Source organism: Balaenoptera musculus, chromosome 2, assembly GCF_009873245.2.
Source record: "Balaenoptera musculus isolate JJ_BM4_2016_0621 chromosome 2, mBalMus1.pri.v3, whole genome shotgun sequence".
NCBI lineage: Eukaryota > Metazoa > Chordata > Mammalia > Artiodactyla > Balaenopteridae > Balaenoptera > Balaenoptera musculus.
Window position 1 is genome coordinate 66,865,735 of NC_045786.1, and position 12,756 is coordinate 66,878,490.

The following is a 12,756-nucleotide window of genomic DNA, read 5'->3' on the forward strand; positions in this document are numbered from 1 at the left end:
CTGAGGCATAGTTAACACATTATTGGAATTCCATAGGTTATAAATACCCCTCTTTTCCCCAACACACTCAAATATTTTTAAAGATATAAAGGTCATTCTTTAAAACATCTCTGTGATTTTGGTGTTGTGACTTGCATATTTCCCCCTTCAGTAAAGCTGGATGATGTAGAAATACTTTGAACAATTACAAATGCTGAGAGTTAGTGTCAACATTGCATAATTTTAGCAATTTGCCCTTTGAAAGGTACTGTTGAATTATACTTGTAAAAATCCTACTGCTGTATTAAATGGAGAACTAGAGAATGTTTATTCAAGCTAGAGGGCTGAGTTTATTCAAGCTAAAGGGCTGAGTTACACTGTATCTTAAACTAAGAGCAGATACTGCCACCTAGATACATTCTGTTGCTTTATTTAACTAGATGTTGGCTTACCTTACTTTTTGAAAAATGGCAACAACAGACAATAGTGGCTTGATACAATAAAAATACAATGAATGATAAAGGGTCACTTTAAAAATCCATATAAATGTAATTTTCTTGGGAAAAAAAGACATTTGCGTTTTGCCAAATAGTGATGATTAAACCTTTATTCAATTTTTTAAATGCAGAAGACAAATTACTATCAGAAACAGGAGGAGAAAACTTTATAAAACATTTATAATCCTGAAGTTCATAAAGAGGTAGATGCAGAAGTGATATTAGTAAGACTTGTAACTTTCCTGATTATTTCTTCCTGAGTTTGGGAAGAGGAAGAGATTGTTTAATGCTCTGAAATGATAACACAAACAGGTTTTGTTTAATAAGTAAAATAAGATCACTTAATAAACAATTTTTTAAAAAGAGCATTACATTACAATCTGTTCTGATACACCTCCTAGCAAACAAAGCAAACTAACTTTCCCTTCCTTTTATTCCTAATAGCAAAATGAATGTTGCCCCTTTTTTGGCTCTAGATTGGAATCCAAAATCAGTAATGTATTCCAGGACCATCCATTTATCAGGTTCAGAGAGGTTTTTTATCATCTTTGGACTCTAGGTTTTCTTCAAATCTCAATTTGTTTTCCTCTGTTACTCCTAGAATGGCTTCAATGTCATCAATGGCGGTCTGTAAATGAACAGTAAAAATAATACTTGTTACTTAAAGACCTCTTTCAAGTCTTGCACCCAGCCCCTCAAACATTAGCTCGTTTTTGGAGTTCAATGTGGTTTAGACCAGTTCTGCTTAAAGTGTGTTCCACTAACCAATACCCATCTACAGATTGTTGATTATCAGTCTTAATGAAAGGGTAAAAAAAATTGAGGGTAAGAACTTGGAAAGCTTTATAGAAATTTTTATGTCTATTAAATCTAATAATGAAAAAATGGACTTCTATTTTATGTCTTCAATTTTTTCATTTCATTTTTCTAGTAATTCATTTTTTATTGTATTTTACAAAAGTATTGATGCATGATAAGTCAGAAAAAACAAAACAAACAGGTCCTTCACTGCAGATAATTTGAGATGCACTGGTCTAGTCACTCTAGAATGAGGGCTAGTTGGCTGATGGGAGCATTTATTTCCATTGGTTTTTGGGAGAAAAATTGGCACCTTTCCATTTTATTCTAGTTAGTTATTTTTTATTGAGGTAGAATTCACATACCATAAAAGTTACCCTTTTAGAGTATATAATTCAGTGGTTTTTAGTATATTCATAAGCAGCCATCACTACTATGTTGTTCCAGAACATTTTCATCACTCCAAGTAGAAACTCTATACCCATTAGCTGCCACTTCCCATTTTCCACCTCTCCTAGCTCCTGGCAACCTCTAATCTATTTTCTGTGTCTATGGTTTTGCCTACTCTGGACATTTCATGTAAATGGAATCATACAATCTGTGGCCTTTGTGTTTTAGCATAATGTTTTCAAGGTTCATCCATGTTGTAGCATGGATCAGAACTTAATTTCCTTTTTATGGCTGAATAATATTTCATTGTATCTATTATCTATTTTTACTTTGGTTGCTTGCACTTTAGGTATTATATCTAAGAAACCATTGCTAACCACAAGGTCATGAAGATTTACACCTATGTATTCCAATGTATGAAATATTATTCATTTAATATAATGGAATTCACCCATTTATTAGTTGATGGGAATTTGAGCTGTTTCTACTTTTTGGCTGTTATGAGTAATGCTTCTATGAACATTAATATACAAGTTTTTATATGAACATATATTTTCAGTACTCTTGGGTATATAACTAGGTGTGGAATTGCTGAGTCTTTTTTTTTTTTTTTTTTTTTTGGTGACGCTGCGTGGTGGCTTGTGGAATCTTAGTTCCCCAACCAGGGATTGAACCAGGGCCCTCGGCAGTGAAAGCATGGAGTCCTAACCACTGGACCACCAGGGAATTCCCTATGTGGTAATTTTATGTTTAACTTAAAAAAAGTTTTATTTTATTTATTTATTTTCCTTATTTTTTTTGGCTGCATCAGGTCTTAGTTGTGGCACACAGGATCTTTGTTGAGGCATGAGGGATCTTTTCGTTAAGGTGCGTGGTCTGCTCGGGTTTCTCTCTAGTTGCGGTGTGCGGGCTTCTCTCTAGTTGTGGTGTGCAGGTTTTCTCGCTCTAGTTGTGGCGTGTGGGCTCTAGTTTGCGGCACGTGGCCTCTCTCATTGAGGCATGAGAGCTCAGTAGTTGTGGCACGCGGGCTTAGTTGCCCCACGGGCATGTGGGATCTTAGTTCCCTGACCAGGGATCGAACCCACGTACCCTGTATTGGAAGACGGATTCTTTACCATTGGACCACCAGGGAAATCCCTATTGTTTAACTTTTTGAGGAAATATGAAATTATACATGGCCGTGACACCATTTTACATTCCTGTCAGCAATATATGAGGGCTCCAGTTTCACCATATCCTTGTCAAGCTTGTTATTGTCTGCCTTTTCGATTCTAGCCATCTTAAGCGTGAAATGGTATCTTGCTGTTTTGATTTGCATTTCCCTAATAACTAATGATGTTGAGCATTTCTTCATGTGATTATTGTGTATTTGCATATCTTTGAAAACTGTCTGTTCAAGTCCTTTGTTCACTTTTTAATTGGGTTATTTGTCTTTCTATTGTTGAATTGTAAGTGTACTTTATATACCGTGGACACTAGAGACTTATCAGATTTATGATTTACAAATGTTTTCTCCCATTCTGTAAGTTGTCTTTTCACTTTCTTGAGTGTCCTTTGGTTCACACAGAAGTATTCAATTTTGATGGAATCCAACTTACTATTTTTACATTGGTTGATTACACTTAACGTATCATATCTAAGAAACCATTGCTAACCACAAGGTTATGAAGATTTATACCTGTTTTCTTCTAAGAGTTTAATAGTTTTAGCTCTTACATTTAAGTCTTTGATCCAGTTTTACTTAATTTTTGTATATGCTGTGGAGTAGAGAGGTACAACTTCATTCATTTGTATGTGGATATCCATTTGTCCCAGCACCATTTGTCAAAAAGTCTATTCTTTTCTCATTGAATGGGCTTGGCACTTGTTGAAAATCAATTGACTGTAAAAGTGAAGTTTTGTTTCTGGACTCTCAATTCTATTCCACTGATCTATATAATCTATATATCTATTCTTATGACAGTACCACACAGTCTTTTTTTTTTAATTAATTTTTATTTTTTTGGCTGCATTGGGTCTTCGTTGCTGTGCACTGGCTTTTCTGTAGTTGCGGTGAGTGGGGGCTTCTCTTGTTGCAGAGCACGGGCTCTAGGCATGTGGGCTTCAGCAGTTGTAGCACACGGGCTCAATAGTTGTGGCTCGCAGGCTCTAGAGCACAGGCTCAGTAGTTGTGGCGCACAGGCTTAGTTGCTCCGCGGCATGTGGGATCTTCCCGGACCAGGGATTGAACCCATGTCCCCTGCATTGGCAGGCGGATTCTTAACCACTGCACCACCAGGGAAGTCCCCATACAGTCTTGATTACTGTAGCTTTGTAGTAAGTTTTTAAAATTGAGAGGCCCTCTAACTTTGTTCTTCTTTTTCAAAATTATTTTGACTATTCTGGATCTCTCGCATTTCCACATGAATTCTAGGATTATCTTGTCAATTTCTGCAAGAAAGCCAGCTGGGATTTTGATAGGAATTGCAATGAATCTGTGGATCAATTTGGAGAGAACTATCATTTTAGCAATGCTAAGTCTTCTATTCCATAAATCATAGAATGTCTTTCCACTTATTTAGGTCTCCTTTTTTTTATGCTGTTTTGTAGTTTTCAGTGGACAGGTCTTGTACTTCTTCTGCTAAACTTATTTCTAAGTATTTTATTTTTTTGATTTTTAAAAAAATTGATTTAAAATTATTTTTGGATTGTTCATTGCTAAAGTATAGAGATACAATTGATTTTTGTATATTGATGTTGGTTCTTACAACCTTGCTGAATTTGTTTATTAGCTCTAATAGATTGTTTCTGGGTTCTTTAGGATTTCTATATATAAGATCATGTCATCTGTGAATAGAGATAATTTTATTTCTTTCCAGTCTGGGCACCTTTTATTTCTTTTTCTTGCCTAACTGCCCTAGCTAGAACCTCCAGTACAATGATGAATAGAAGTGGTGAGAGCAAACATCCTTGTCTTGCTCCTGATCTTAGGGGGAAAGTTTTCAGTCTTGCACCATTAACTATGATGTTAGCTGTGGGTTTTTCCTAGATGCCCTTATCAGGTTGAGGAAGTTACCTTTATTCCTAGTTTGTTTGAGTGTTTTTATCAAGAAAAGGTGTTAGATTTTGTTAAATGCTTTTTCTGCATCACCTTCCATTTTTATTTGGCCTTTACTTTGCTGGTAAATCCTTGTTTACAAACTGAAAATTCTTATTTTACTGTCGTTAGGAGGGTAGACAGAAAATACTACCCAAAATGAATCTAGTCCACTTTTCACGTTTTTAAAAAAATTATTCCTATTTTGTTGAGATTTAAAGTTTTTACCTTTAGACCTTCTAACAAGAGTAAAAAATGTCAAGATAGCAATTTTATTTATATGACATGAGAAGGCTAGAAACCATGAGATATTTAAAAGCTACTAAGAACATCTGACTTTTGATGATTTTTAAAGTCAGACAAAGGGCAGAGAAATAGCCTTTATTTTGTCAACAGTACTTGGCTCTGCCAACCTCAAGTCCAAGGTCAGAGTCTACTAAGTATGCATGGTTTGGGGGATAAACCATCTGCTTTAGTCTGCCCAGGCTGCTATAACAAAATGTCGTAGACAGAGTGGCTTAAACAACAAAAAATTATATCCCACATTTCTGGAGGCTGGGAAGTTCGAGGTCAAGGCTAGCTGATTCAGTTCCTTGTGGGAGCTGTCTTCCTGGCTTGTGGACAGCCATCTTTTTGCTGTATCCTCATATGGTCAGGAGAGAGAGACAGAGAGAGGGGGACAGAGAGAGAGAGAAACAGACAGAGAGAGAGAGAGAGACAGAGACAGAGAGAATGAGCGCAAGCTCTCTGGTCTCTTTTGAGGGCATTAATCCCATCATGAGGATTCCACCATTATGACCTCATTTAGACATATAACTTCCCAGTGTCTCCATCTTCATATATCATCACATTGGGGATGAAGGGTTCAATGTGTGAACTTTTGGGAGGACACAATTCAGTCCACAGCACCATCTGATTCTGACTATTAGCTGTATTTGGACAGATAACTGATCACGTGCATATAGGCTCAGAATTTTGCACATCACAGTAACAGATGAAATGATGCTAGCTGGCAGGAACTTAGAATATAAATGATGAGCATAGATCCTTTAGGACCAGTGAAAGTTGATGCAACACATAAAATCACATTGAAGAGCAAAGCATTATTATCATTATTACTGTTACTAGAGGGACCAGGCCCTAGCTCAAGGAAAAAAAGTATTCAAAATTTTTATTTTTATCAAGCTTTTATTGGGCTTTCCATTTAAGAGAAAAATCACATGTGGTTTTCTTTCTTTCTATCTTTCTTTCTTTCTTTCTTCCTTTCTTCCTTCCTTCCTTCCTTCCTTCCTTCCTTCCTTCCTTCCTTCCTTTCTTCCTTCCTTCCTTCCCTGCTTCTTTCCTTCTTTTTTTTTTTTTGGCCACTCGGGATAGATCCCCAACCAGGGATCAAACCCCGATCAGGGATCAAACCCTCGCCGCCTGCAGTGGAAGCGTGGGGTCATAACCACTGGACCGCCACGGAAGTCCCCGCACATGGTTTCTGATGAGTCCCTTGACTTACTTGACCCGTTCAGACACGATGAAGGCTCAGACTGGGAACCAGATGCAGACTCTGGTGAGCAATACCAAGTGTTCATCTCTGTTCAGCTGGTATTTTTAAAACTTTCAGTGTAGATCTTGCTCCTGTTTTCTAGAGTTTCGAGACTTCTGGTCAATTACACATGACTGGATTTCCTGAACCAACATCTTTAAGGGACGTTTGGAAGCTTCGAAAGGTTAGCGATGAAAAACACCTGTCCCACTTTGGCAAAATGGGGTGGAGCAGATGGCTTACGTATATGGTGAGGTTTTCCTCTTCTCTCTACACACATGGTCCTTCCTGGCATCTCAGAACTTCTCTGGCCCTAGAAATTTGGGCTTCCCAGGAATCCTTAGCCAGACATTGTATTATCTGAAATATAGGTAGATTATATTCAGGGTTTTTGGTTGTGACAGTCTCTGTTTTGGCTCCATTGTGACACTTCACCTTTAACATCAAAAAGCCCTGTTGTCTTGTAAGCTTACGTTTGGAAATTGCAGTAAGTTAAAACAAGTGTACTATATTTCAAAGAAAAAGTTTCAAACTATTAAATTTAACTAATGGGTTCAGTGGGAACCTTACAATATTGACCCTGCACGTTGTAAAATATGTACTGCTTACAATGAAAAAAAAATGGTTTAGCACTTGTTTACAATGCAGCATGAGGTATTTTCAGCCCTTGTATAGAAATTAACCAGGATCGTTAGTTAATTAACACCTCACCTTAAAATTGGTCTCGCCTTGCATATTAGGTGCTGATATTTCTTGATGGATGATGAAGAGATTGCGAGCAAAGGTCATGAGGACCCCCTGGAGATCCTCACCGATTGTTCTGTTAATGATATCCAAACAAATGAGTTTACCAATGATTCCCCTCACATGCTTAAAAACAATCACCCTCTCATTTGTGCCTGTCTGGTGATGGAATTTAATGAGTATTTTCAATCTCACAAGGTGGCAATCTTCAGGGAGATATGAAAGATGAGGCTCCATTTTAACTTGTCAACAAAAAGGATTTGTGTAATAAATATTTTTTATTAATCAACTTAGCAGAATGTAGGAATAGGTTCAGTCATTCCTAGCAAAAGGCTACCACTGAGCTAGGACACTAGTATTAGCTCATTTTAAAAGCTGTTAGTTTAAGAGAATTGTTGCTGAGTAAAATTCATGCCTAACAATTTACTTGCCTACAGAGACATTTGCACCTCAGTATTCTGGAGACTTTCATCTAGAGTTTGTTTTCTATTTCATGTATACAAGTGATTCCTGCTACTTATGAATGCACCCCATTTATGTGCAGAGGAGAATGTGCCCCATTCATGAACAGCTGTCTTTATAAAGCTGAACATACATTTAAAGAAGATTTCAGAGACAACTTGCAAACCATCCTGTAGAATTAAACTATGGTCAGTGAACATTTCCAAACAACTAGGTCACTGTTAAGTTTTAACTTGGAAACAAAACTCCAGGGTATTTTTCTAGCTATTTTTCAAACTTTTTTAAAAATCAAAGTTAAAAACAGATTAAATGAATGGATTAGTTTTTTAAAATCATTCTATCCTGAGGGGGTGAACCTAAAGAGCAAGCTGCCTCTTAAGGCAGCTGCAAAGAACTTTGGGATTACTTCTTTTCCCAGTTGTTAACTGTAAAATAAGTCACCTTAGAGTCTAAGGCTTAGACACTTGTGGAATGACTTCCTTCCAGCCTGATTGGGCTTTCCCTTGGGTCAGGGTGGGAGTAGATAGCTTCCCAGGCTCCAAGACAGAAGACCAGAGCTCTATGTCCTGCCACTGACTATGTGACTTTGGGGAAGTTACTTAAACTCTCTGGGTCTTCATTTCTTTTTCTCTGAAATGAAGGAATTGGACTAGATAAGTACTTCCAAACTTTTTGAGTTAGATTCCCAAAATCCAAGGACCACCTACCCCTACCCCTTATAGCTACTGAACATTAGTATCTCTTCTTTTAATAGAAAAAACAATAGCCAAAGGCAACTTTAGAGTCATTAATTTTTAACAGTGGTTTTTATTTTATTGCCACAGGGTCAGTATGTATTAGACCCTGGGTGCTTCTCCAAACAAATTCCTGGGCCCCGTCCAGATCAAGAAAATCAGAATCTTTGACTGTGCAGTTTCACCAAGTATAGTTTCATCAAGTTCCCCAAGGTGATTCTTACATACACTAAAGATTGAGACCCATACTTTAAAAAAATTGTGTGTGTGTGTGTGTGTGTGATGCTGGGTCCACACATGGATTTAAGCCCCTTGCGCCACCCCTCCTCAGCCTCCTCAGGTCCATGGTTCCCAGGCTGGGAATCAAGAAACTAGATGGACTCTAATTCCCGTTCCCTATTAATAATTCATTTCTAGAATTTCCTTCATTTTTCCCTTGAAATTTCTACTCAAATGCCACTATTTCCAGAAATATGCCAGTATAAATGGAGTCAGTATGAAGTTATCCCAGTAAAGCCAAACCACAAAATTCTGGTTTGTAGGGTCATCCCCTCTTGGAGCCCTCACCTGATGTGACCTGACTGCAATAAAGCCAAACAAAGCCCAGCCAACTCATGAAAAGCCTCTCCTTGATTCTCCAGAGAAAATCAAGCAACACAAAGAAAAGTTTATAGTTGCTCATCTTTTCTTCTTCAATATTCTGTAGATATTAAAAGGAAGAAAAATATAAGACAGAAACAGTTTCCCAATAAGTCAGGATGACTGAAAGGTACCAAATAACCATATTCCAAGATATGAATAAGACACAATTCAAGGTTGTGGCTCTAAAGTTCTGAGTCCTAAATGAGGAGACAACTTTGGTTGTTCTCCAGAATAACCTGGAGAGAAATCTACAGGAAACAGGGAAGCATAGAGAAGCCTCCTGAGTGGTGCAATAGGACTCTTGTCAGCATAAATGTATCTTGAGGAGACTGCATCAGGGCCGGAACTGGATCTGAAGAGGGACGACAGACCCTGCCTTTTTGGGGAGCATCTTGCCAAGTCACCAGAGCATTTTTCTAAGCATGCCAGAATGAAAACTGCCCTTCTGCAATCGGGACATCTGAGCTGGTTCCTCATCAGTCATATTTGCTGTGCCTTGTAGGTGTATGTGTTTGAGTGTAATATGTTGTTAAAACTAGCCCCTTACCCATCAATTTTGGATAATTAATCAATTATACTTATGAACTCCTGCTGACACATCTAAAGTCATTTTATGAAATACTTAAAGATCTAAATAAAACAAGATAGACAACCAATAAATCAGCATGCTGATTAAAATGCATGAGAAGCATCATTCTTGTTAGTTGTTATAGTCTATTTTCTTAGCTTATTACATCTCATAGACACACTTCATACTCACAACATTCCCAACTTGTCTCTCTTCAGGTGTTCATATAATATAAAGATAGTTCCTTGTCTGTCCTATAAAATTTGAATGGGAAGAAAAGAAATAGCATATTATGTTGGAAACAAAGTAAAGAAAACATACTACACTAAGACCAATAAGGCTGATTTGAACTGAAATCTAGAGCTAATTGCAAATACTGTGAGAAGCACATTTGGAAAGGATGTCTCCAGAATATGGAATAGATATGTTCTAGGACAGTGTTTTTTGTAAAATTGAGATTATAATTTATTTATAACATTGTGTAAGTTTAAGGTGTACATGTTATTTTATATATTTATTTATTGCGATATGATTACCACTGTAGCTTTAGCTAAGACCTCTATCTCATCACATACTTATCATTTTATTTTTGTGGTGAGAACATTTAAGATCTAGTCTCGGGGCTTCCCTGGTGGTGCAGTGGTTGAGAGTCTGCCTGCCAATGCAGGGGACACGGGTTCGAGCCCTGGTCTGGGAAGATCCCACATGCCGCGGAGCAACTGGGCCCGTGAGCCACAACTACTGAGCCTGCGCATCTGGAGCCTGTGCTCTGCAACAAGAGAGGCCGCGATAGTGAGAGATAGTGAGTGCTCTGCAACAAGAGAGGCCCGCGCACCGCGATGAAGAAGTGGCCCCCACTCGCTGCAACTGGAGAAAGCCCTCACACAGAAACAAAGACCCAACACAGCCAAAAATAAAAATAATAAATAAATAATAAATAAATAAAAATTAAAAAAAAAAAAAGATCTAGTCTCATATTAATTTTGAAGTATATAATGTAATATTGTTGATTATAGTCACTATGCTGTTCATTAGATCCCCAGAAACTATTCATCTTCTAACTGCAAGTTTGTACCCTTTGACCAACATCTTCCCACACCCACCCCGGGCCCTGGTAACCACCGTTCTACTCTCTGTTTCTATGAGTTTGACTTTTTTAGATTCCACATATAAGTGATATTGTACAATTTTTGTCTTTGTCTGGCTTATCTCACTTAGCATAATGCAGTCAAGTTCCATCTATGTTGTCACAAATGGCAGGATTTCCTTCTTTCTCATGGCTGAGTAATATTCCATTCTGCATATATACACTGCATCTTTTTTATTGATATATAGTTGATGTACAATATTATATGTTTCAGGTGTACAACATAGTGATTCACAATTTTTAAAGGTTATACTCCATTTATAGTTATTATAAAATATTGGCTATATTCCCTATACTGTACAATACATCCTTGTAGCTTATTTATTTTATATATAGTAGTTTGTACTTCTTAATCCCCGACTCCTGTCTTGTCACTCCTGCCTTCCCTCTTCCCACTGGTAACCACTAGTTTGTTCTCTGTATCTGTGAGTCTGTTTCTTTCTTCTTGTATTAACTAGTTTGTTGTATTTTTTAGATTCCACATATAAGTAATAACAAACAGTATTTGTCTTTCTCTGTCTGACTTATTTCACTAAGCATAATACCTCTACGTGCATCCATGTTGTTGTAAATGGCAAAATTTCATTCTTTTTTATGGCCGAGTTATATTCCATTATACATACATACCGCATCTTCTTTATCCATTCACCTGTTGATGAACACTTAGGTTGCTTCCATATCTTGGCAATTATAAATAATGCTGCTGTGAACATTGGGGTGCATGTATCTTTTTGAATTAGTGTTTTTGTTTTCTTTGGATATATACCCAGGAGTGGGATTGCTGGATCATATGGTAGTTCTATTTTTAGTTTTTTGAGAAACCTCCATACTGTTTTCCACAGTGGCTGCACCAATTTATATTCCTACCAACAGTGTACGAGGGTTCTCTTTTCTCCATATCCTCACCAACTTTTGTTATTTGTGCTCTTTTTGATGATAGCCATTCTGATAGTTGTGAGGTAATATCTCATTGTTGTTTTGATTTGCATTTCTCTGATGACTAATGATGTTGAACATCTTGTCATGAGCTTGTTGGCCGTCTATATGTCTTCTTTGGAAAAATGTCTCTTTGGGTCTTCTGCCCAATTTTTAATCAGGTTTCTTTTTTTTTTTTTTTTTTTAATATTTCCAAATCTTTGCCAACACTTGTCATTTTTCTTTCTTTCTTTCTTTCTTTATTTTTGGCTGTGTTGGGTCTTCGGTTCGTGCGAGGGCTTTCTCTAGTTGCGGCAAGCGGGGGCCACTCTTCATCGCGGTGCGGGGACCGCTCTTCATCGCCGTGCGCGGGCCTTTCACTATCACGGCCCCTCCCGTTGCGGGGCACAGGCTCCAGACGCGCAGGCTCAGTAGTTGTGGCTCACGGGCCCAGCTGCTCCGTGGCATGTGGGATCTTCCCAGACCAGGGCTCGAACCCGTGTCCCCTGCATTAGCAGGCAGATTCTCAACCACTGCGCCACCAGGGAAGCCCCGGGTTTCTTTTTTTTTAATGATGAATTGTATGAGCTGTTTATATATTTTGGATGTTAACCCGTTATTGGTCATATCATTTGCAAATATTTTCTCCCACTCAGTAGGTGGTCTTTTTGTTTTGTCAATGGTTTCCTTTGCTGTGTAAAAGCTTTTAAGTTTAAATAAGTCCCATTCATTTGTTTTTGCTTTTGTTTTCTTTGGGAATCTGCCTTTTAGCTCACTTCCTGGGTGATTGTCAGACACATCAAAATTTGAAAACCACTGTTCTAAGAGCAATGGGTAAAAAAATATAGGGAAGCAGTTTATTGTGTGGAAAATAATTTGTACTTCAAAGGAAAACTACGTTCTGTCTGTATCACACCTTGATTCTATGGGAGATATTTTACAACTCTGTAAGTTGTAGGTGACTGAGAGACAAGCAAATTCTGTCCGGTCTGGTAGAGGTTCAACTGATTTTCCTCTCCTGCTCTCCTTGTGGAAAAACCAGTTTTGCTTCCATTTGCATATTCATTTCAGTAGTGATGATCTATAAAGTTGTCTGGTTTTTTGGATTCTTTTTTGTCCTGGTTATAACATCTGCTTAATTCTTCTCTCTTAAATAAATCTTTATCATGTGTTTAGTTTTATATCTGTATGAGAGGCATGATTTTATCCTTTTTTGAAAACTATCTTTTAACAGTTCTTCTCCAAATAAATAAAAGTTAACACTGGAGTT

General features: G+C 37.6%; 1 protein-coding gene across 7 annotated transcripts in view; it reads right to left on the reverse strand.

Moving 5' to 3' along the window:
• Window positions 1-1,002: 1,002 nt before the first annotated feature.
• IQCH (IQ motif containing H) overlaps window positions 1,003-12,756 on the reverse strand; it is a 215,198-nt gene continuing 203,444 nt past the window's right edge. For 5 of the 7 annotated variants that reach the window (XM_036843582.1, XM_036843585.1, XM_036843584.1 and 2 more), the window contains 3 exons: window positions 9,617-9,678; window positions 6,986-7,094; window positions 1,003-1,104 (listed from right to left, as the gene is read on the reverse strand). In XM_036843582.1, coding sequence (XP_036699477.1) covers window positions 1,003-1,104; window positions 6,986-7,094; window positions 9,617-9,678 — 273 coding nt within the window. Of the gene's footprint in view, window positions 1,105-6,985; window positions 7,095-9,616; window positions 9,679-12,756 lie in introns of those variants that run through there. The other 2 variants (XM_036843586.1, XM_036843587.1) reach the window with 1 other exon arrangement.